We start from the raw sequence: 25821 nt of genomic DNA on the forward strand, positions 1-25821 counted from the left end.
GACAGACAACTGAGCCAATGGCGGAAGACTACAGACTACAACCAGCTGAACCAATCCGGAGATCCGATCTTCCTAGGGTCAACCTACTTTCTGTGACGTATATAAGGGCTGTGCTGACTGTTTACGCGCTCTCTGCCTGCTGTTCCAACACGAACTAACGGAAGAGCCGTATTTACGTGTACCAGATATTCTCCCTCTGAAATAAACTGTCGCTTGTCGTACAATTTTAACACCTGGTCTGAATCGATCCTTAACCGGCTCACCCTTCTAATATCTTTTTATCAACACCTGCCTGACCCTGGACCCAGCTACCTGCCTCCTCATGTGGTCCTTTAAAATAAACACCTGCTGCGCCCTGTGCTTGAAACCAGCTCTCTGTCTCCACTCGTGTTCATTTCAGGACCCATTGTAAATTGGGTTTTCATATTAAAATGTGTCCCAGCGTCCACTGGGGCGTGGCTTACGTAGTGCTCTTGAAAAAAACCTGTTGTATTCCAAAGGATATAACCATGGGAACCGCAGAATGTATTTTTATTTTTTTCCTGCTTTTTCTCCCAAACTTTGTGATATTGTTGATAAAAGGATATTAGAAGGGTGAGCCGGTTAAGGATCGATTCAGACCAGGTGTTAAAATTGTACGACAAGCGACAGTTTATTTCAGAGGGAGAATATCTGGTACACGTAAATACGGCTCTTCCGTTAGTTCGTGTGGAACGGCAGGCAGAGAGAGCGTAAACAGTCAGCACAGCTCTTATATACGTCACAGAAAGTAGGTTGACCCTAGGAAGATCGGATCTCCGGATTGGTTCAGCTGGTTGTAGTCTGTAGTCTTCCGCCATTGGCTCAGTTGTCTGTCCGTCATCGTAGGATCTTCTTCGGGCACAGTGTTCGGTTAAAAATAAAAAGGAGATTATGTGTGTAATGTGGGAGCTATCCTGTGGGGGACCCCACAGGCTTTACTGTGAGTTGTAGCCATGTAATTAGCAGTAAGTTAGTCACTTGCATACGAAATAGCAATTCCTTACAAAACCCTCTCTTCACGTCTCACCAGAGACGTGACACAACCTAACTGGATCCAGACACAAAGAGAAACTTCTCCCAAAAGGACTATGAAATAAGGCACGGTATTAAACAGAAATAGATATTTATGTATTACCATCATGTTCTCCATTCAATCCCACTATGTACTAAGTTGGCTTTATAACCCTCATTTAACAGAGCGGAGAACAGCTCAAAATAAAAGTAAAAATTATTGTCCACATTAGGCAGCTTTTTCCAGCAGGAAAAAGTTTCTGATACCCTCTCTTCACATCTCCTAAGAGATGTGATATAGTCCAGATACATTACTCCAAGCAAAAACGAAGACATAATCCAAAAAGGAAAAATATCCTAAACTAGGTATGTCTATCCGGAAATGGCCCACAAAGAAAAATAATTTCCCCCTCTTCCCATCCCTGATGGGACACGACATACAATGGAGAAGCTTAATCATTAAAAGCAACTGGATCCCCCTCCTAAAATTGCTGCAAAAACTGAAAGATGGGTCTCATGCTCCATACCGTTATCTCGCACCTGGCTCCTGTTATCTAACCAAAAAGACCGCTTGTTCTCGCAACCCCACGCTCTGAATGTGCCCTCCCTTCTGTATTTTTTTTCAGCATGAGAAAGTTCCATGGCCCTGATACTTTTAAGAATGGTTCAAATCAGCTAGGTAGCATAACACATACATACATCCACACAAGGCAACAGCAGATAATATTCAATCATATATATGGTAATGGCTATAATGTAAAATAACCCCAAGGGTGTGAACAAAAACTCAGCAATGAATCATATAACAGTTACAAAGTGTAAACTACCTTCATGTCAAAAGAGAACAGCTCATTCAAAAACAGAACAAAAGAAAATAGTGTGAAATTTAGGTCCCCCCCCTTTTGACACCAGCTAGGGTGTCACTCAATTATCCTTTATTTCAGCAGTCATAGCATTTCATGAAAATAATAAAAAGTTTATTACTAATAACAAGTTATATATGCCTTTGTTGTATGCCTTTGTTCCCCCCAAGGGTGTCACTTATCAAAAACAGGATAAAACTTTATTGTTATTGACATGTAAGATGTAGGATAAAACTTTGGTCATGGAAAACAGAGTAAAGAATTATTAGAAACCATCTGGTCCTCTCAGCTACTTCTATCCTGTACCAAGTGGGCTCCTTGCCACCCAGGGACTCCAAACCATGTGTCATCATCAGTCAGTCCCATCCTCCCTGAAAGCATGCTTCCGTATCGGCATCGCCAACTGGAGCATCAAGCAAAGGCATCATGCCTGAAGCCCTCACCACATCTGTAACAGACTTGTCAAAACACAGTATGATGCAAGCAGCACATCACATCAATAACAAATAATACAAGAATTAGGGTCAGAAATCCAGTAACCATCCTACCAGTGCACTTACCAAACCAGGCCAAGAGAACAGACTCCTCCACCCCCCCCGTGGACCTCATCTTAGCAGATCGTGCATCAACCCCGCCTTAGATTGTGAAGTTTAAAAACTATCATCTGGACTGGTATTAGGAATATACGTGCAACATTGTTTACCGAACATCTTGCAGACGTCCCCCTGAATGGCAAGAAGCATATCCAAGGCAAGTCTATTCTGTCTGGAAACCCCAAATGTGGCCTCAAGCTGTTCAGACATACTAGTGAGTGCATCACGGGAGTAATTCACAAAACGCTGTTGATCATAGTAGATATAATTAATCCATGCAGTCTGTCCAGCATCCACCATGGCTGGACCCATAGTAGGTAGTAAGTGCCAGAGTCCATCATTCCTACCCAAGGCCTGAAACTCATGAGGAATCCCCACTGACACTCCCAACAGGTTAGTGTGTATGTCAACTACATCCTCTGTCCATGGAGCACTACTACATTTGTCTCCCATGGGATGGAATGTTTTCAGGTCCCCTGGTTACAGAACTCAGCAGCTGTTCAGCAACAACATCAACAATGGTCAGTGGAATTATCAAACTGGTCAGACCACACGTACCTTGCCATTCTCCTCTAAGAATGGGTCTCAGCCCTCTTTTGGCTTCACTCATCCACCATACATCAGCCAGACCACTAGTTTGGTTTAGGCCTGTAACTGGCCAAGTGGAATTAATGGTTATGTTACTCCTGCAATCAGCTTCAGGCAATCTCCCATAATCAATGCCATTACCTGTACCCGTGATGCACTCGTAATTGCCCCCATATGCCTCAACACCCCAAGAGGCCCGATGAGGAGGTACTGCAGGAAACACAAGGCTCAAAGAGGAACAGAGGGTTGAATTGGGCTTAACCTGGTAAAAACTTCTCAAAATACACAACCACCCCTCTCCTTCTCCTACAGCAAATGGGTGTAGCCAGAACAGGTCTAGCATAACTTCAAATAATACAGTCCTTTCCTCTCAGGGTTTTAGCTGTGTACCTCATATAAGACAGCCACAAATTGTCCCTACTATCAAAACCAGTCTCAGTTTCTAATTAATCAATAGCCGAATAGTCTCTAACATTAATTACCTGAATGGTATTTTTTAACACAGTGGTGGTAGAGGAGTGTGTCCGGTTACCTCTGGTCTTGGCAGTACCTTGATAGAAAACACACCCATCATGTCTGTCCTCGTCCTTTGTAGTCCGAGGGTGTGAGTTCCTGCATCAGAGAGCTTAATAGTTTTGATGGTTAGTAGGATTTCATCACCTTTACAAAGTTCAACATTGCTCCCAGATTTCCCCATATCATGGAAAACCTATCCTCCCTTGTGGGATCCTCCATGCTATAAGGATACACTCTTCTCCAATCCCAGAACTGTCCGAAGTCGGTTACCGTGTAATCTCTATTCTAACTTCTTATCTACCCAGATCTAGGGATCTCTTATGCTTATTTTGGAACAAAATACACATCACTTAGCCAGAGCCAGACACATCTTCACCTCTATGAACAAAAACAGGGGTGATAGGACAGGTAGGGTTACTTCATTCGAGAGTTGGCCCCCGGAATTCTGTTAATTCCAGTTCTTCTCCCGAACTCTGTTTATTGTCCGACAGTGAAAAAATGTCTTACCCTTCCGCCGTGCGATATGAATCTGGGTAGCTCTTTCAGCTAGCTGTCACCAGGGGTCTTCTATGGTCCCCAAGCCTCTGGGACTGGATTGAGTGACTTCACCTGTAGTTCACCTGTAATGCATACAATCCTGGACATACAGGCTTGGTTAACAAACAATTTCTCATATGTTTTATCTGATTATATCTTTAACTTCTATGCCCAATTGTTAGCTTACATTTTTTTTTTTTTTCCTATCCAATAAGCCCCATCCTATCCTAGACCACAATTTACCCATCCCCCTTTTGATACCTGACTCTGCCCAGGTATCAACCTTACCTACTCTAAATAATGACTTAGGTAAGATTAGTATATTATCTTTATGTCTGACATCATGAAGGAGCCCCTTTTAGTTTTCCACATGTCCAATTCTCCCTTGGGCGTCAATCCAGTACCAATTCCCTGTCAAGTTTCTTATCTACTTAAGAACTATCTGCACTACTTATATATTTTCTTAAATATATATTTACCAATTTAAACCTTTTCTCTCATATTTCTCAAATACCACTAAGCTTCTAACTGTTTGACTTTATCCAAAATCATGTCTATGAGTGTCAATCTCTAAAGTCCTTACATTTCCTTAATCCATCTAACAATAATCCTAAATCATCACAGATGTCCTATATACCTGTTAAATTTAATACTATTTTTTTTTTTTTTTTTTTTTTTAAACCCCTAATGGTCAAAAAAAAAAATCAAAACAAATGCTTATCATATCAAAATCCTTCCTTCAAGGACTCTTAGTATTCTATCTGACAATAACATGAATTTAATATATGTTGCAGAGTGCAGAATTCCTTGTCTACAGTGATTTATCACCCCTAAGAACTGAAACTTATTTTTCTATGTAATTCCCTGCCCTATTGGCTTAATATATATCCTATCCTAACCTCATAACCTAAACTCCTTTATAATGAATTTACCTTAAATCTAGTACTCAATATGACCACATTCATTATACCAATGACTCTCCCCTAAGGCTGATCAGACCTTAGAAGACAGTCATGATAAGGTCCATGAGTCAACCCACCCTTTTATAGTCAAGTTCTATACTACACTAGACATATTAAAGAACCCTTTATCCTTAAAATCCAAATTCACTTGTGTAATTTAAAACTCATAAAATAAAAACTCATAAAGTTCCATATTTGAGCGTGTCTCTTTAAAATACCTTTGCACCAAAACAAATAGTCCTAACAAATGTTTTATGTGTATATATTTGCAAACCTTAATGATTAATCAAAACTTCCAGGCCTTTCCAATTTGGTCGTTTATGGCCTCATTCTCCCCAATATTATAATCCCTGATATTTAATAAAAATAACGTATTTTCCCTTGGCTCCTTCAACTCACATTTACATCTCAATAAAACAAAACACCATCTGCGTGCTCCTCAAGGAAAAACAACTTGCCCCTGTTACGTATCAAGGGAAATGTTCAAATAACCAAATTCAACCTCGCTAGTTTACCGAAACATGTACAATTATGTTTTACCATAGAGGTTGCTTTTCACCATTAATACCCTGACACCGTTCCACATAATGGAAACAGTGCTCAAATTCACTGGTGCTATTCAAACGATCAAACCAAAAATCAACAACCATCAGAATCCACCATCACGATGTTTTATGACTCAGACATCCAATCCTCTCTCTCACGGCCCAATTACAGTCCAAATAAACGCCACAAATCAATGATACCCACCCAGCGAATCAGCTGCTAGTTTTTAGCATCTTTCCTGACGATTTACATACTCCTTTTTAAGGACACTAACCATTTTCTCTGTCACCCCCAGTCAAGACATCATTTCCGTGGCGACGGAAACCTCGCTAGTGATGTCATCAACAAGCGCTCAATCTTGACTTATTTCGCAACGATTTTCAACTCATTGTAAATAATGGTTGGCTGTCTGCAACAACAGTATTTCGGGTTCGATAAACCAAACCTAATTTATCACATCTGTTGAATCCTGATTTAGAGTTTACAACATCAATCAACATCTCTCAATTCGCTAATCTTATAAAAACATTTCGATGGACACAAATCTATCGTAATTGTTCCCTCGTTATTATTCAGAATTAATTTGATTTAAGTTACTGTCTCGTCTTTGAATTAGCATTTTAATTACGACTCTTTTCCCAATGTATTATTCCCAACAAATCATTTAGTGAACAGACATCGCCTTGCATCAAAATCTCCGTTCTTATATTAAGTTGAATGAATTAGTCTTTCAATTTGAACCAAACAAACTATTTAAAACGTTCAGTTTATATCTTATACCAATACTAGTGACTATAACTTTCTCTGCAAAACAACCAGTTCAATTACAACCAAAGACTCAGACATATATAACTATTCTTTACACCTCAGCTGGGAACCGAACCCCGGCCTCCCACGTGGCAGGCGAGAACTCCACCACTGAACCACCAATGCTATGGAACTGAGATTCTCCGCAAATAGACCCAATTTACAGTTATCTGTATTTGTTACTCCGGCATCTGAACAACAGAAAATAGCACTAATTTAAACGCCCAAAGTTTTCCCTCAATTAGGATTCTCATTAATCTCGCTCCCTTCGTATCTGACCCTTCTTTCTTAAATACTTGAATTTTGTTCTTTTCTGTCTCTTTCTCTCTAGCTTCCTGCAACGTCTCTTTTAACCCACATTCCATTGTTTTCAGCTGAACTGCGGATGGCGGTCCTCCTCCTAAATGACCTTCCTGTGTCCATTTTAGCTTTAAACCCTCCCAAACTTTCTTCATGTGCTTCCATTGTCCCTTTCCCCCTGATCTATATTCTATTTTTTGTTCTAAAAACTCATTAAACCTCAGTTTTGGAGTATTGGGGGTCGCCATTGTGAATTTGCTTTAGTCGTAATTAAATTTAATTCAATCGAATTTAATCGTAGTTTTAATCGTAATCCTCTCCTTCTATCTGAATATAGTTAGCATATACTTCGCCCGACGTTGATTAATACCCACGATATACTGAAGAGACACTGCTACACGTGCTCTGTCTTATCTCTGAGCTTCTCCTTTGTATGTTTTAGTTCGAGAAAAACGCATGAGTCGGTATGGGATTTGTGGAGCGCACAACCAAGGGATCTATTCGACTAATTAGTCTCAACTTTCAAATATTATGTTCAGATATTATTTCAATTATACATCAGTCATTTCATTCCTGATTATACATCCAACACAGAAGTCATTGATACATACAATATAGAAGTTTCGGATTTATCCAATAATCCTTATTATATAATTCTATCTCTCTCTCTCTATGTGACCACCAACAATCTTAATGGAAACAATTACAACCACCTTTCATTTTCATTTAAACAGTTACAAATAGACAAAACAAGACAAAACACACAATTACAGGTTATATCTCTGATTTCTTATTAATCGACCCCTATCAGACCGAACTAAGCGGATTTACTGGATAGAATTCAACTCTAGAATCCAACTCTATCCCCTACTGACCCCTATCGAATTAACAATATCAAAATTAATACACGTTATCTCTCTGACCCCTGAAAGCCGATCCTTATCAGTGAATTTCTATCGGACTGTGCCGTGCCGGGTCGCAGGAGAAAATGACACTTTCCCCCCTCGGTGCCAGATTTAATGAATAGTAATTAACTATCCCCTTACCGATCTCTATTCCTGATTTATATCACACTAACCCCTATCAGAATTAATACACACATGTCCAACCCCTATCGGAACTGAATTTATATATGTCCGATCCCTATTGGAACTTTTTAGGCCTTTAAGTGATCTCTCATCATTGAAAGCTATCAGACTGCGCTGACCGGGTCACGGGACAAAATTACACAATCTATCCCCTCGGCGCCAGATTTAATGAATAGTAATCAGCTATCCCCTTACTGATATCTCATCAATGATTTATATCACACCAGCCGTCGCTGGCTCGTACCACATATGTTCACTCTACTGTTCTTTGACTCGTCAGCAAATTATAAATTTACACAAGAATTCATACTTACTCGGAAATACTGATCAGAATTTAGACAGACTATACGACAATATGCAAAGTTTGATTTAACAGGTTTTGCTTACCTTGTTTATGGTGCACCTTTTAGATCAGTTTCCCGAGTTGAGCAGAATTATTGTCCTCCCAATTTCTTTCACCCGTCTCTTTTTGGAACCGTCCTTCCGTCACTCTCCTTCTCACACCCAATCAACTCACTTCGACCGGACCGTTATTCAACCATCCTCTGGCTACCATGTTTTGTTGATAAAAGGATATTAGAAGGGTGAGCCGGTTAAGGATCGATTCAGACCAGGTGTTAAAATTGTACGACAAGCGACAGTTTATTTCAGAGGGAGAATATCTGGTACACGTAAATACGGCTCTTCCGTTAGTTCGTGTGGAACGGCAGGCAGAGAGAGCGTAAACAGTCAGCACAGCTCTTATATACGTCACAGAAAGTAGGTTGACCCTAGGAAGATCGGATCTCCGGATTGGTTCAGCTGGTTGTAGTCTGTAGTCTTCCGCCATTGGCTCAGTTGTCTGTCCGTCATCGTAGGATCTTCTTCGGGCACAGTGTTCGGTTAAAAATAAAAAGGAGATTATGTGTGTAATGTGGGAGCTATCCTGTGGGGGACCCCACAGGCTTTACTGTGAGTTGTAGCCATGTAATTAGCAGTAAGTTAGTCACTTGCATACGAAATAGCAATTCCTTACAATATCAAATAGGTAGAAAGTCTTGTCCCATCACTACAACTCCCGTACGGACTCGGGAGAGGCGAAGGTCTTATGAGTGTTGCCAACTCCTCAGTAAGGAAAGTAGCTATTGGCTGTCCTAAATGTTGCTAGAAGTCGCTAAATGACGTCATCGCCTAATTAGCATAATTGTGTTGGATGCTGTAGGAGAGGGGAATAACATCGTGCGAGAGACAAAGTGAGTAAAAAACACCCTAAATATGTTTAGAACTACAAATTAACTTTCTTCTGTCGATTCTTGTTTTTTTTATGTCACAATTCCAACACTCCTCCTTTAACCGGGCTTGGGACTGACAAAAGTGACCCAAAATAGACACTCTGGCGGAGTTACTTATGTATTTAAAAAAAACGTTTTTTAGCTTAGTTTTCTTAATTTGGTTTGGTTTTTAACCTTATGGTCCATTTGGGAGCCTACAACAAGTCACAGTAAAACATGAACATTTTTAACCATAATATTTTTTACATTTTTTTGTATACAATCTACATGGACCAAAAAGAGACAATAGAAAAAACTGTCAATGGCAACTTGAGAAAATGATGGTAACTAGTCTGGACATATTTAAAAAAAAATTTTTTTTATATAAGCCATGCGGGATTCATTTGCAGTCTAGACACAGAAGGGTGAACATCTCCCGCTCTGACTGCAGCTGGGAGGGACTGCTGCGCGAGGACTGGGCCACTTGTGAGTGCTTTGGGTCGGGGTGGGACCCACGCCCCACGCCAGCACCCGCTGCTCGTTGAGAAGAGTAAGAACGTCTCCAAAAGTCTCCAATAACACCAGAAAAAGTAGCTTTTTTGAAAATATGTCGCTAGAGGGGTCTGAATATTTGCTAAATATGGCAACAAAGTCGCTAAGTTGGCAACACTGAACCAAATGTGTGCCGTGATAATTTAAAACAACAATAATACAGTCATGTGACCTTTTAAAATATGTTCCGTAGGCCAGGTCTGACATTATTGGTTCAAATACATGTTTGGCACCTTTAAGAGCTCATATGAGTCAACCAAATGTGTGACGTGATTAAAAAAATAAACCATTCTATACAATTGTGTGACCTTTTAAAATATGTTCCGTAGGCCAGGTCTGACATTTTTGTATCTTGTCTCAACTTGTCCTGCTGATCCGTTGTGATTAGCACAGCTTTATTTTTCTTGGAAGAAAATATTGCTTTAAATTTCAATATATTCTTTGGTAGGTTTATTCTATTCAACAGTAGCCTTTCCGTTTCGACACCTACTATACATGAGTAGGCTATCCATTTCAACGGTCATTTCAGTCCAAAATAACATTTGGAACGTTGCCAATGCCATGACCCGCCTACCCTACAACGGTATGGGACATGACGTTTGGCACCACTTCAGCGTGTTGGGGAAAAGCTTTTAGAGCTCTGGTGTAGGCGGTATTAAAGGGAGGGTCGACAGTCTGGCGATAGTGGAGCCGCTACAATTCTATCATCTCGTTCATTTCATTTCTTAAGATGCTCAATCCTCATGAAGGCCAAGGTAAGTGTTTAAAATGTATATGTCTAAAATGTAGTATTTATAACAACATCAAAAAATGCTTTGGATGAGTAGAGTGCGTGCGGATTGTCTATTACTAAAGCACACACTGCAGACCAACATTCCGGAGTTAGAGGAAGTATCATATTTCAAAGGCTTGGAAGAGCGAAATCTGTCTTTTTTGTTGTTGACTACTCCATAGTGCTGAGAGACTAGTGCTTTTTTGAGGCTTTTTCCGTTTATATATGTATCATGGTTTCCGTTCCCCCCCCCAGTAAAAGTAGGCTTGCATTATGTGAGTTGAGTGCTGTAACACAGAATAAAACAATTAATACAAGTTATATGATGTTAGTGACTGCCCATTACTGCTTATCATTTATTATTTTTATTTTATTTTATTTACACTTTTACTGATTTATAAACTGGGTGGTTCGAGTCCTGAATTCTGAAAGCCGTGATATATTTAAGCAATAAGCACGAGCGGTGCGGTATTTGGAGTAAAAAGTACTCAATTCTCATACTTAAGTAAAAGTACAGATACCTTACTAGAAAATGACTCAAGTAAAAGTGAATTGCTAAAATGTCAAAAGTAAAAGTATAAATAATTTAAAATTCCTCATATTAAACAAACCAGATGGCACATTTTTTCTTGTTTTGTTTGATTGACGGATAGCCAGAGGCACACCCACACCCAGACATCATTTAGAAATGAAGCATTTGTGTTCGATGAGTCCGCCAGATCATAAGCAGTAGGGATGACCCGGGATATTATCTTGATAACTGTGTGAATTGGACCATTTTCCTGTCAAAACCTTTGGGAGTCATGGAAAATGTATGGAGTAAAAAGTACATTATTTTCCCTGACACCCCAAAGTACTCGATACATTTTGAATGTTTATCAGGACTGGAAAATGGTCCAATTCACGCACTTATCAAGAGAACATCCCTGGTCATCCTTAATGCCTCTGATCTGGCGGACTCACTAAACACAAATGTATCGTTTGTAAATAATGTCTGAGTGTTGGAGTGTGCCCCTGGCTATCCATACATTTTAAAAACAAGAAAATGGTGCCGACTGCTTTGCTTAATACAAGGAATTTGAAATGATTTATACTTTTACTTTTGGTACTTAAGAATATTTTAGCAATTACATCTACATTTGATACTTACGTATATTTAGAAGCAAATACTTTTACTCAAGTAGTATTTTACTGGGTGACTTTTACTTGAGTGAATTTCTATTAGGGGATCTATACTTTTACTCAAGTATGAAAATTGGGTACTTTTTCCACCACTGAAAATAAATCATACATCATGGAAAAACTGGGATCATACACTTTTCAAGTATTACCATCACAACTGTTGTATTTTCCCAAGATTGCATTTAGGAATGTTGCGCGGTGACTGTGCTTAATTACAGCACATTTCTTTCTGCACAGTAATCAGCTGTGTGATACGTTTCACGCTCTTGCCACCTGACTATTGTAATTCAACAGGTAATTGAATGACGTAGCTCACAAACAGCTTCTGTAATCCATCTGGTTTTTAAACAATGATCTAGGCCTAGACTACAGAATATAATTATTACAATATTCATATGAAAGCTTGATTAACTGGGCTGGTGAGCTCGGCAGTTGTTGTCGGGCCAGCAGAAGGCCCTAAATGTCGAGCCCTGTAGTCAGTCTCTTTAGCTAATCCACTCCCTGTAACGTTACTCATGTTCCAAAGAAATATCTCCACTTACTGGAGTAGACAGTAATGACTGTAGCTCTCGCCTTGGGCCAACCAGTGCAATTTAGCAAATAACATATTTCTATGGCAAGTTTCGTTAAGATCGGGCCTGTGCTGTCTGATATATTTCATGTGACTTAACACTATAGACCAAAGTTCTGAAGTTAGAGAAAGGGAAGGGATTTCATCATTGGGGACAATATGAGTCAAATTAAAACTTTTTGAAGTTTTAATTTGAAGTTTTCTCCCTACTGTTATTCGTTTCCACCATAGACCGTATAAACAGGTTTCCACACGCACCTCGGCCCCTTCCACTCTACAGTATCATGTCACTGGCAGTTGAAAAATATCAAATTCCATGACCGTGACAGCTGCACATGGAAGCTGCGGCCCTACGGATCACGATCCAGCGAGCTGTTTTTATTACGGTCACTCAGAGCATCTATGCATATCTATACCATGCAGTATTGCATTCAGAAAGTATTCACACCCCTTTACTTTTTCCACATTTTGTTGTGTTACAGCCTGCATTTAAAGTTGATTAAATAGAGATATTTTCTGTCACTGGCGTACACACAATACCCCATAATGCCAACGTGGAATTATGTTTTTTGACATTTTTACAAATTAATACAAAATTAAAAGATTCAACGTCTTGAGTGAATAAGTTTTCAACCCCTTTCTTACCGCAAACCTGAATAAGTTCAGGAGTAAAAATGTGCTTAAGAAGTCATCCAATAAGTTGAATGGACTCTCTCTGTGTGCAATAATAGTGTGTGATTTTTGAATGACCTCCTCATCTCTGTAACCCACACATACAATTATCTGTAAGGTCCCTCATTAGAGCAGGGAATTTCAACCACAAAGATCAGGGAGGTTTTCAAATGCCTCCCAAAGAAGGGCACCTGTTGGTAAGCAGACATTGAATATCTCTGTTAGCATGGTCAAGTTATTAATTACACTTTGGATGGTGTATCAATACACCTAATCATTACAAAGATACAGGCGTCCTTCCTAACTCAGTTGCCGGAGAAGAAGGAAACCGCTCAGGGATTTCATCATTCTTTTTATTTAACCAGGAAAAGCCCATTGAGACCAAGAGTCTCTTTTTCAAGGGAGACCTGGCCAAGAAGGCAGCAACGATCAATACATTACAGAATTAAAACATACAACATGATCCAGCCTAAAATAAGCATTTACACTCCTGAGTCTCCCATCAAAAATGGTAGTAACTCCACAATACTAACCTAATTGACAGAGGGAAAATAATAAGGAAGCATGTACAGAATAAAAATATCCCAAAACATGCATCCTGTTTGCAACACAAACATTAGTATTGTGTTGTTTAAAAATGAACATGAACTTAAAGGTTGTCAGAGGCTCCATATGGAGCTTGTGACGCAATTGCAGAGCCTCCAGAGGCATGCAGAGTACTGCTCCGTGTTTCACGTAAATTTGCATATGAAAACCGTAACTGGCACGTAGATCGGTAGCATTCCACATGAGGCATTCCACATGAGAAAGGTTGCCAACTCCTCGTGTAGCCGATTACCGACAACTTCAGGAGAGTAAGGGCAGAATCTGCAGGAGCGGGAGGAGAATAATTGGACCAGGTTGAGTTTTTTTTCTTCTTCTGGTTATCTAGATCTCTGGCGCCCTCTTGAGGCATTTGTCTTATTTCATCAAACCGTAAGCTCAATGCGTATAGTTAATTTAATATATGGAAAAATTCACATTTAAGAAATTGACCAATCACTTGGTCGAAAGAACAGACAACTTTCGGTCAACCAAGATGTATTTTTTGTCAGGGACAGCCCTACTTTCCACTATATTTACAGTTAATGAAGTACAGACAACTTCTGTTGGATTGGTGGGACTGTTGTCCCAGGATGACAGTTGATTACAGTTGATGTGCTTTGTTACAGTATGTGTGTCTTTTTACATTTGTCCTTAACTAAAACTAACCCTTCTTTCAATCAAGTACTGGTGACTTCTCACTCCTGATAAATGCATGGACTGTTGTGAACGAAGGAATGTTTACCAAAACAGAGGATAAAAACCAAACTAAGGCTGTTTTTCTATCTTTCAGCGCTCTATGCCCCCCCGGTGCCCGCCCCAGGCCCCATGGTTCCCCCAGCTAGCATGTTTGGCAATGTACCAGGGTACGAGGACACTTTAGCTGGCGGAGGAGGTAGGTGTTATCATCAGAACCCTCTAAAGATACTCAATATCATCATCATCATATCATCATGGACATTTTATAATGTCTGAGATTCTTGAAAACATTTGGGGTGTTAAGTCAGTCTCGTATTATAATGTTATGACTATTGACTGTTTTAGAGATGAGCAAAATGTAAAAAACCCCTATGAAGTCATCAAGTAGGATCCCTGAGATCATTCATACCAGGTGATATAGAGTATCAGTGTGCTCCATTTTCATATTTAATCATTGATGAAAGTATGTGTGAACTACCTAATGCCTGTGTGTCTCTATAGGTGGATATCTCCCCCCACCGATGCCCTTACACCCGAATCGGGATCCAGAGCCTGCACCCGTACCACAAGACTGGAAGTATGGACCCATCACTAACATTACATTATGACATGGACATTAGGTTTAGATTGATGTTCCCCACACACACACAGCGAGACACACACACAGAGAGACACACACACAGAGAGACACACACACAGAGAGACACACACACACAAACACACAGAGCATTGATTGATGTGTTCCTTGTTGAATGTGGAGGTAATGTATTGTAATGTATTACTCTTTAGCAGATGCTTTTATCCAAAGCGACTTACAGTAAGGCACAGTGAGTTCATACATGTTTGATCCCTGTGTGAATCTAATCTTTGGATTTCTTGCACCAAGAAGGGTGCAGGGTGACGTTGCCCCTAGATGCTTTGCGATTTCCCAACTAGTGGTTAAGGTTAGAATTGAGGGGAAGCTGATCCTGGATCAGTACCTAGGGGAAACTTCCCCCCCGGAGCATGCTGTATAGGACTAGCCTTGTGAAACCAGACTGAATGCTCTCTTCGTTTGTGAGATCATTCTGCTTCAACAAGGCTAACATCATTTTGGAACAAAATTCTCTCAGGCCCAGGAGTGAAGTTTCCCATAGGTACAGATCTAGAATCAGCTTCCTCTCTCTACATTTACATTACATTTAAGTCATTTAGCAGACGCTCTTATCCAGCGACTTACAAATTGGTGCATTCACCTTATGACATCCAGTGGAACAGTAGTGCATCTAAATCTTTTAAGGGGGGGTGAGAGGGATTACTTTATCCTATCCTAGGTATTCCTTAAAGAGGTGGGGTTTCAGGTGTCTCCGGAAGGTGGTGATTGACTCCGCTGTCCTGGCGTCGTGAGGGAGTTTGTTCCACCATTGGGGGGCCAGATCAGCGAACAGTTTTGACTGGGCTGAGCGGGAACTGTACTTCCTCAGTGGTAGGGAGGCGAGCAGGCCAGAGGTGGATGAACGCAGTGCCCTTGTTTGGGTGTAGGGCCTGATCAGAGCCTGGAGGTACTGAGGTGCCGTTCCCTCACAGCTCCGTAGGCAAGCACCATGGTCTTGTAGCGGATGCGAGCTTCAACTGGAAGCCAGTGGAGAGAGCGGAGGAGCGGGGTGACGTGAGAGAACTTGGGAAGGTTGAACACCAGACGGGCTGCGGCGTTCTGGATGAGTTGTAGGGGTTTAATGGCACAGGCAGGGAGCCCAGCCAACAGCGAGTTGCAGTAATCCAGACGGGAGATGACAAGTGCCTGGATTAGGACCTGCGCCGCTTCCTGTGTGAGGCAGGGTCGTACTCTGCGGATGTTGTAGAGCATGAACCTACAGGAACGGGCCACCGCCTTGATGTTAGTTGAGAACGACAGGGTGTTGTCCAGGATCACGCCAAGGTTCTTAGCGCTCTGGGAGGAGGACACAATGGAGTTGTCAACCGTGATGGCGAGATCATGGAACGGGCAGTCCTTCCCCGGGAGGAAGAGCAGCTCTAATCCTAACCTTGAATATTAGTGGGGGAAATGCTAAAATTGACCCAAGATCATTCTCTTAGACAATGTTGAGTGTTTTGCTTTGTCATCATGGCCTACTAGTCTGGACGACCATTTCTTTGTTCATTGATTAAATCTGTAGAGGACAGGGCACCATTAAGGGCTTTCCAACATTAAGGGCTTTCCAACATTAAGGGCTTTCCAACATTAAGGGCTTTCCACCATTAAGGGCTTTCCACCATTAAGGGCTTTCCGCGATTAAGGGCTTTCCGCCATTACATTTACATTTACATTTAAGTCATTTAGCAGACGCTCTTATCCAGAGCGATTTAAGGGCTTTCCAACATTAAGGGCTTTCCCACATTAAGGGCTTTCCAGACACGAAGTGGTGGTGGATTGATTTTCAATAGAAAATCGGATAGCATTCTTGACCAGTAACTTGGGGTACTACAACATGAGGTGTTGTCTTGCATTGACTAAGCGTGTCAACAATGCATTTACCAGCCAAACCTGTTCTGTGGTGTCATCTTGATGAGGCTCATCTTCTCTCATTTTGTCTAGCATCCCCTCCATCACTGAAGATGTGGCGCGGGAGCGTTTTATAATGTACGCGTCTGGTAAATGCTGCTATAACAACGCCCCTGCCAAGGATGGAGTCATCACTAACATGCAGGCGTTCAACACCTATCGGGTAACAGACCGTCCATCTTTTCTCCGCTCCCCTTCTCTCTTTAAAAAAAAAACATCTAAACATGAATGATGTACAATACATGTATTATTATAATGACTTAATATTTTTGTAGAATTAAGTACATTAAAACAATGTGTTGTTTCTAATTTCATGTTTAAAGAGGACAATATGTCAGATGAAGCTACTGTTTTGCTCTCTTCACTAATAAAACCCCCCACAATGATAGGGAAAATAATCTGATGCCTCACAACCACTGACCTTATGTGCTTATTGTGTTTTTACTGTCCACAGTACCGTTTGGAGACATTCACAGAGTCTAGATCTACAGAGTGGGCCACCAAGCCTTATGAAGGTAAACTACACTATCCATTATGCTCCCTACGAGTTCTTGGTTCATCCTCAGACCTTGGTTCTTTCAGATACTTTGAGCGTTTGATTGAGTTGCCAGAGAGTGTCAGATGGGCGGGGTTTGCACTTCTGGGACTATGCCATTGATACTGTTGAGCCAGGCAAGCTCAGTCAAGTGCAGGGAAAACTATTTGAAAGAAAACCAATATTATTTGAACCCAGTTCTGCGTATAGTCATTACCATCTGCCCTTATATTCTTTCCCATTCAGGATCTCATCAGTCCTTATGGATCCATTGAGGATCTCATCAGTCCTTATGGATCCATTGAGGATCTCATCAGTCCTTATGGATCCATTCAGGATCTCATCAGTCCTTATGGATCCATTCAGGTTCTCATCAGTCCTTATGGATCCATTCAGGATCTCATCAGTCCTTATGGATCCATTGAGGATCTCATCAGTCCTTATGGATCCATTCAGGATCTCATCAGTCCTTATGGATCCATTGAGGATCTCATCAGTCCTTAGGGATCCATTCAGGATCTCATCAGTCCTTATGGATCCATTCAGGATCTCATCAGTCCTTATGGATCCATTCAGGATCTCATCAGTCCTTATGGATCCATTCAGGATCTCATCAGTCCTTATGGATCCATTCAGGATCTCATCAGTCCTTATGGATCCATTGAGGATCTCATCAGTCCTTATGGATCCATTGAGGTTCTCATCAGTCCTTATGGATCCATTGAGGATCTCACCAGTCCTTATGGATCCATTGAGGATCTCACCAGTCCTTATGGATCCATTGAGGATCTCATCAGTCCTTATGGATCCATTGAGGATCTCACCAGTCCTTATGGATCCATTGAGGATCTCATCAGTCCTTATGGATCCATTCAGGATCTTATGGATCCATTCAGGTTCTCATCAGTCCTTATGGATCCATTCAGATCTTATGGATCCATTCAGGATCTCATCAGTCCTTATGGATCCATTCAGGTTCTCATCAGTCCTTATGGATCCATTCAGGTTCTCATCAGTCCTTATGGATCCATTCAGATCTTATGGATCCATTCAGGATCTCATCAGTCCTTATGGATCCATTCAAGATCTCATCAGTCCTTATGGATCCATTCAGATCTTATGGATCCATTCAGGATCTCATCAGTCCTTTTGGATCCATTCAGGATCTCATCAGTCCTTATGGATCCATTCAGATCTTATGGATCCATTCAGGATCTCATCAGTCCTTTTGGATCCATTCAGGATCTCATCAGTCCTTATGGATCCATTCAGGATCTCATCAGTCCTTATGGATCCATTCAGGTTCTCATCAGTCCTTATGGATCCATTCAGGTTCTCATCAGTCCTTATGGATCCATTCAGGTTCTCATCAGTCCTTATGGATCCATTCAGGTTCTCATCAGTCCTTATGGATCCATTCAGGTTCTCATCAGTCCTTATGGATCCATTCAGGTTCTCATCAGTCCTTTTGGATCTAACCGTAACTTGTGTTTCCTGTACCTGACAGGTGAACCGGCAGACTTCTACACGCAGACTGCCCCACGGCCGTGGGAAATCCCAGTGACAGGTCCCTCCCTGTTTCAAAACCACGAGGAGAACATAAAAGTCCCTTACACTTCATCTAACAAGGTGTTTGTTTGTCTGTTTGAATCACAAAGGGTTATTTTCTATTGTGGCTGTATTCCAGGTTTGACTATAATTGGCCAGGAAAGGACAGATTAATTATACTTTATTTTTAGGACAAGTAAGCTACAAGAGAAGGTAAGATGTATGAGTGAGGTTTGGTTTGATGACGCTGTCTCTGTTTGTGCAGCCCTGCCACACTTGTAGTGCCTCTGGAAAGATGCCCTGCCATGAGTGCAATGGATCTGGAACGGTAAGAACACACACACACACACACACACACACACACACCTCTTTACAATTATCCATTGATTCTTCATTTAGAAAGTTTGTTGGGTCTGCAATGGATCTGGCAGAGAGGGAGGAGATAGTCCCTGCAATCAATGCAATCAAAGAGGAAGGGAGAAGTAAGTCATTCAGTCATTCATTTTGAAATAATAATACAATGAAAAAAATACACTCTTCAAATCAAAGACAATCTGCCTCTTTAAGGTGTACAGTACAGACATCCATACAGACTTGTCTTATTGACTTGATGTTGTTTGTGTCTCTAGCTGCTCTAAATGTCATGGTAACGGGACTAAAGAATGTGAGACCTGCAAGGGCAAGCAGCAACTGTTGACCTACATCAACCTTAAAGTCGAGTGGTGAGTCCTTGGGATTTTTAAAATAAAATTATAAACTCATTAAGAGATTTAAAATAAAAGTGTACATTTTTTAAGAAATGTTTTTGTGAAATTGTCAACTGTGACATGTTAATAAAATTGGAAACTTAGTAAGATAATTTTTATAAAATTGAAGACTTATGAAGAGATTTTTAGTAAAATGTTAAACTTATGAAGATATATTTTTTTAATGGTACACTTAATATATTTTTTTTGTAAAATAAAAAAAATGGTAACATTTTAACTTATCAAGAGATTTATAGTAAACATTTACACTTAAGAGATTTTTTGTACAGTTATATTCAAAGACATTACATTTAGAGACAGAAATGATTGAATATGCAAAGTTGATTGTATTGTAACTGCAACGCAATATGCACATTTCCTAATGTGTTCACAATTCATGTTTTTTATTTAAGTCGAATGGTGAGTTGTTATGAGGTACACATGTTTCTGTAAATCATATCTTCTTATTAAGAGATGATGGTTCAGAAACCAGAAATGGTCATAAAATTTGGTATACAAATGATGTACAACCATTTTTATTATTTCAGGAAGGATAATGTTGATGACTGTTATTATTTCAGGAAGGATAATGTGAAGGACTATGTTATTATTTCATGAAGGATAATGTTGAGGACTATGTTATTATTTCAGGAAGGATAATGTTGAGGACTATGTTATTATTTCAGGAAGGATAATGTTGATGACTGTTATTATTTCAGGAAGGATAATGTGAAGGACTATGTTATTATTTCAGGAAGGATAATGTTGAGGACTATGTTATTATTTCAGGAAGGATAATGTGGAGGACTACGTTATTATTTCAGGAAGGATAATGTGAAGGACTATGTTATTATTTCAGGAAGGATAATGTGAAGGACTATGTTATTATTTCAGGAAGGATAATGTTGATGACTGTTATTATTTCAGGAAGGATAATGTGAAGGACTATGTTATTATTTCAGGAAGGATAATGTTGAGGACTATGTTATTATTTCAGGAAGGATAATGTGGAGGACTACGTTATTATTTCAGGAAGGATAATGTGAAGGACTATGTTATTATTTCAGGAAGGATAATGTGGAGGACTACGTTATTATTTCAGGAAGGATAATGTGAAGGACTATGTTATTATTTCAGGAAGGATAATGTGAAGGACTATGTTATTATTTCAGGAAGGATAATGTTGCAGACTTTGTTGTTATTTCAGGAAGAATAATGTTGAAGACTATGTTGTGGAGCAGAACAGTGGGCTGGAGGTTGACAATCTGAGCGATGTGACTGGAAAGACACTCTTCAAAAACGCCCAGTACATGGTAAGGAAGGAACAAAACAGACCGGGGTGTATTCATTAGTGATCACCGTAGCAAAAAGGCTTTGCAACCAAACATTCTTTTTTGCAATAAAAACAAACATTTCTTATCGGACATGTTTTGACCCTGCTTTACAAGGTCAGTCCCTCCTGTAAACCATTTAAACACCTTGACATGTCTCTCTGCTCCGCTGCTTAACTACAACTTCTCAACAGCTTTTACGTCACGTGTCAGAGCGTTTAGAGTAAACTCTTCTCGTTCCAAAATGCTGTCCTCAAAACGTTTGCCCTTGGTAGGTTCCCCTTGTAAACTATAAGTAACACGTGACATTTTTGTATTTTTTTTCTATCGGTTAAAAAAATAGTTTTATAGTTTTTGACATATTACTGAAATGTTGTGTGTGACATCATCACATTCCTCTGTTCATCAGCTGTATCCAGTGTATGGCTTCCCAGATCCGTCTTTATCCCAGGCTTCAGACCGTTTGGTTAGAGAACACCAGGCGAAATACTCCCAGAACTCCCGCATCCTTCAACAGGTACAGTATTTGTTATACCAGCGGTTCTCAAACCCGCAGCCGTTCCATGTATTTGAACTATTCCAAAAGTAGCGCACCTAATTCAAGTTGTAAACTATTTATCAAGCCCTTGACTAGTTGAATCAAGTGAGTTAGTTCAGGACTACGACCGAGGAGAGGTTTGAGAACCACTGTGTTACAGTGACAGGTACAATCCAGGCAACTTTACAAGCAGAAGTTATGATATTTGTACACAGGATATGACAACATCTGTTAGCCATGTTTCTCAACTTTAAACCCTTTTGGGGGTGGTTTTCCGGACACTGATTAAGAAAAGTAAACTCGATGGAGAATCACCATTTAAAAGGCATTAATCTCCATTTAAAATGCATTAATCTCCATTTAAAATGCATTTTAGTCCCGGATTAGGCTTAATCTGTGCACAGGAAACCAGGAAACCACCCCTTTGAGCTCCGTACTGCTTATTGATGATCACCTGTCAATCAACTAATAAGTTTAATGGTCTCACTCTTCTGTTGTTGTTTCAGCAACAAACCATCGAGTTGATTCCCATCACCAAGGTGACCTACAAGTGGAAGGGAGGCATCCATGTTTACTATATCTATGGGAACGAACACCAGGTCAAAGTTCCCGACTACCCTGCCACCTGCTGCTGCTCCATCATGTAACCAGTCATGCCAGTCAGCCAGCCAGCCAGCCACTTAACCATACCTCTTTTGGTGAATGCGTCACCAGGCCAGCCCAATACAGCTGGCCTTGACTCGGCTTAGTTCAGCTCCGTATGAAAAAAGGTTTTGTTTATCAGTTAGCTAGTTAGTTAGCTAGTTAGTTAGCTAGTTAGTGAGGTAGGTATTGTAGGTAGTTCTTTAGGGCCTTTTATCCTCCCCAGGAGTTTAGGGCTAAGTGTATTCTGATCAGTATACTACATGTTGTTTTTTATTTTTATAATCATTATTGCAGCCCTGGAATTTCAGGAATTTGTTTTTTGTTTCAACTTTCAAAGTAAATTACTTTATGCAAAGATATAGAAAAACTAAAGGCTATTGAAGCAAATTGCTGCACGTCTGATGAATTATTGTTACATATACTTTAGTACAGTCAATAAAGTGAAAAGGTGTTATTATTATTCTATAATGAAATAAATAAATAAATAAAATCATTCAAACTTCAAAGAGAAAAGTTAATCATTTATGTAATTCTCCCTGTTGTTAGTGTTTTTGAGGTCAGTGTGTTATGAGTGACAATGTTATGCTTTCTGAGTGAAAATTGTTGCCAGAGTTATGGTCCAACAAGCTTATTTTGAGACATGTATGAAGTGTTTTGTTGGTTTGAGGGAGTTTTGGAGGTGAGATGAACTGTTTGGCCAAGACGCATGTTGGTATTGCAGACTGTGTGAAGAGTTTTGAAAAAGTGGCATCAGTATTGACCGAAGCTTGTTAGCGATTGAACAAAAAAACTGTATTGCTGCTTAATGTATGTGCTGTATTTTTGCTGAATTAATTGATTGCTGATTTCAGAAGCTGAACGTAACCTCCAGTATACCATTCCACTACTCTAATGATGAGTATGTAATCGCTCTCTCCTTATTCGTTGGCCAAACTACATCCTGTGGTTTCATTCACATTTTCAAAAGATAAAATGTAAATTCTGCTGTGTGTTGTTGTGCCAAAGCTTTAGTCAATCTGGCCATGCAGTTAATTGCATGATCGCTAGGATAAGAGTGTTGAGAAAGCTTGTCATAATCATGTTCTGATGACTAATATTATATTAAGTATTCTATTCCATTCTAGAATGTTATTTACTATTCAATCAATATATTATTATTGATATTTTAATTAGTTATATCAGTTGTTTTCATGAAACGGCCTTAAGGGCTCGATTTCATTCCGTAGCGCAGAAGATCTGCGTTGTAGTGCTGGTTTAAATGTCGAGGGGATTTCCGATTGAGCCGACATATTCAGCGTGTCCAGTCAATGCTGTCTAAAGGTCTATGTAACAAATGTTGCACAGCAAACATTGCCTTTAAATGTCAACCGCACTTTCCTACAGATTGAGTAGTCTTGACCCTACTGTACAAACGAGCCTCCATGATAAAGATGTTTACCGGCCAAAGGGCTAACCTTGAGATTATACATGCTGTCCTCTGATTATACATGCTGTCCTCTGATTATACATGCTGTCCTCTGATTAAACATGCTGTCCTCTGATTGTACATGCTGTCCTCTGATTATACATGCTGTCCTCTGACTGTACATGCTGTCCTCTGATTGTACATGCTGTACTCTGATTATACATGCTGTCCTCTGACTGTACATGTTGTCCTCTGATTGTACATGCTGTCCTCGGATTGTACATGCTGTCCTCGGATTGTACATGCTGTCCTCGGATTGTACATGCTGTCCTCGGATTGTACACGCTGTCCTTGGATCGTACACGCTCTCCTCTGATTGTACACGCTCTCCTCGGATTATACATGCTGTCCATTCATTTTAAGATAATAAAGAATATTATCCTTATAGGAAACGTTTGTCTCCTGTTTTGAATGGACAACACACACAGTTCTCAGTTGATTGATTTACTGATAGATTGTCTTTCATACAGTTTACCTGATTACCCTGCCACCTTGATTTTTTTTTTTTTTTTACATGGTCAAATTGTTCCTAGAACCAGTGTCTAGAGCCGTGGGCCCATTGTAAGCTATATGACAGTTGTCAATCGGTCACTTGCTGTCACGCCCTGACCTTAGAGATCCTTTTATGTCTCTATTTTGGTTTGGTCAGGGCGTGAGTTGGGGTGGGAATTCTATGTTTTGTGTTTCTATGATTTTCTATGTTTTGGCCGGGTATGGTTCTCAATCAGGGACAGCTGTCTATCGTTGTCTCTGATTGGGAACCATACTCAGGTACCCTTTTTCCCACCTGTGTTTGTGGGAAATTTCTTTATGGCACTTAGCCATAAGATTCGCGGTTTTGTTTTGTATTGTTTTGTTCGGTGTCTTTTCTTTATTAAAGAACATGTACGCGCACCACGTTGCTCCTTGGTCCGCTCCTTTCAACAGCCGTGACACTTGCAGGCTAGACTGTTTCTATTATTTGAATGGTAAAAGCTGAAAGTCCAGTGTTTTAAGTCAGGTATACCAAGTCGGTTTAACAGGAAATTATCTGCAGCACACTGGAATACCTCTTGAGAAATCCAATCCTTCTTAAATCGCACCAAGATGTTCAACCCATTAGTTAATAATTGGGACTCATAATATGCCCCCCCTTGGCTTCCATTGAGAGTGGGAGTCTCTTATCTCAATTCAATGGCTGCCTGCTTGGGTCTATGTTGCAATTTAATTCACTTTAATTTCTTAATGAAAAAAAAAACGAATTCAGTCTGTTAGACAACGATGGGCCAGGAAAACCTGTCCCTGCCTGTCGGTCCAGCATCTATCTAACTATGGATGTGAGTCACCATTTAATCTGTAATGATGGGGACTGGAGCAGCCTAAATGGAATATCCCTGTGCAATTAGTATTCTCCCATTAGGCCTGTGATTCATTTATTGACGTTTACAGTGTTACTGATATGGACAATTCCAAGGTAAAGATATTACGCTTTGACTCAGTTTATTCCATTTAAAATGTATACCAAACAAAAAACTGTCACGTTCTGACGTTAGTTCTTTTGTTATGTCTTTGTTTTAGTATAGTCAGGGCGTGAGTTGGGTGGGTAGTCTATGTTCTTTTTTCTATGTTGTGGTTTTGTGTTTGGCATGGTATGGTTCTCAATCAGAGGCAGGTGTCGTTCGTGGTCTCTGATTGAGAATCATACTTAGGTAGCCTTTTCCCACCTGTGTTTTGTGGGTGATTATTTTCTGTTCTGTGTTTTGCTTTACCGTTCAGGACTGTTCGTTTTATCGTTTTATTGTTTTTGTTCAGTGTTCAGTATTCTTATTAAAACAATATGGACACTTACGACGCTGCGCATTGGTCCTCACCTCATTCCAACGATGAGATGTTTTTAAACTCAAGGTGTCTTAGCTGAAACCCCATTGTTTCAGCAGATTCATTTCATCTTAATTCAGAGCAGATATTTAACAGAGTTTTTGGAAAACGTGTTTTCATAATGTTTTCCAAAAACTCTGTTAAAAATATCTGCACTGATGTTGAAAGACCCTGAGCTCTTCAGTAAGGCCATTCTACTGCCAATGTTTGTCTATGGAGTTTGCATGGCGGTATGCTCAATTTTATACACCTGTCAGCAACCAGTGGGGCTGAAATAGCCGAAGCCACTAATTTTAAGGCTTGTCTACATACTTTTGGCCAGGTAGTTCTGTATGTGTGGGGCGGCAGGGTAGCCTAGTGGTTAGAGCGTTGGACTAGTAACCGGAAGGTTGCAAGTTCAAACCCCCAAGCTGACAAGGTACAAATCTGTCGATCTGCCCCTGAACAGGCAGGTAACCCACTGTTCCTAGGCCGTCATTGAAAATAAGAGTAAAATAGGTAG

The 25821-nt window shown here is 40.2% G+C and overlaps 1 protein-coding gene across 1 annotated transcript; it reads left to right on the plus strand.

The window, feature by feature from the left end:
• Window positions 1-10251: 10251 nt before the first annotated feature.
• LOC115126835 (protein SSUH2 homolog) lies at window positions 10252-23854 on the plus strand. Its single transcript, XM_029656475.2, has 12 exons — window positions 10252-10389; window positions 14207-14308; window positions 14614-14689; window positions 16688-16817; window positions 17109-17169; window positions 18697-18818; window positions 19003-19065; window positions 19137-19219; window positions 19367-19459; window positions 20691-20796; window positions 21224-21331; window positions 21859-23854. The coding sequence occupies exons 1-12, from the start codon at window positions 10365-10367 to the stop codon at window positions 21997-21999; spliced, it is 1110 nt and encodes a 369-aa protein (XP_029512335.2). The 5' UTR covers window positions 10252-10364; the 3' UTR covers window positions 22000-23854.
• Window positions 23855-25821: the final 1967 nt, after the last annotated feature.

Source organism: Oncorhynchus nerka, linkage group LG2 (genome assembly GCF_034236695.1).
Source record: "Oncorhynchus nerka isolate Pitt River linkage group LG2, Oner_Uvic_2.0, whole genome shotgun sequence".
Taxonomy (NCBI): domain Eukaryota; kingdom Metazoa; phylum Chordata; class Actinopteri; order Salmoniformes; family Salmonidae; genus Oncorhynchus; species Oncorhynchus nerka.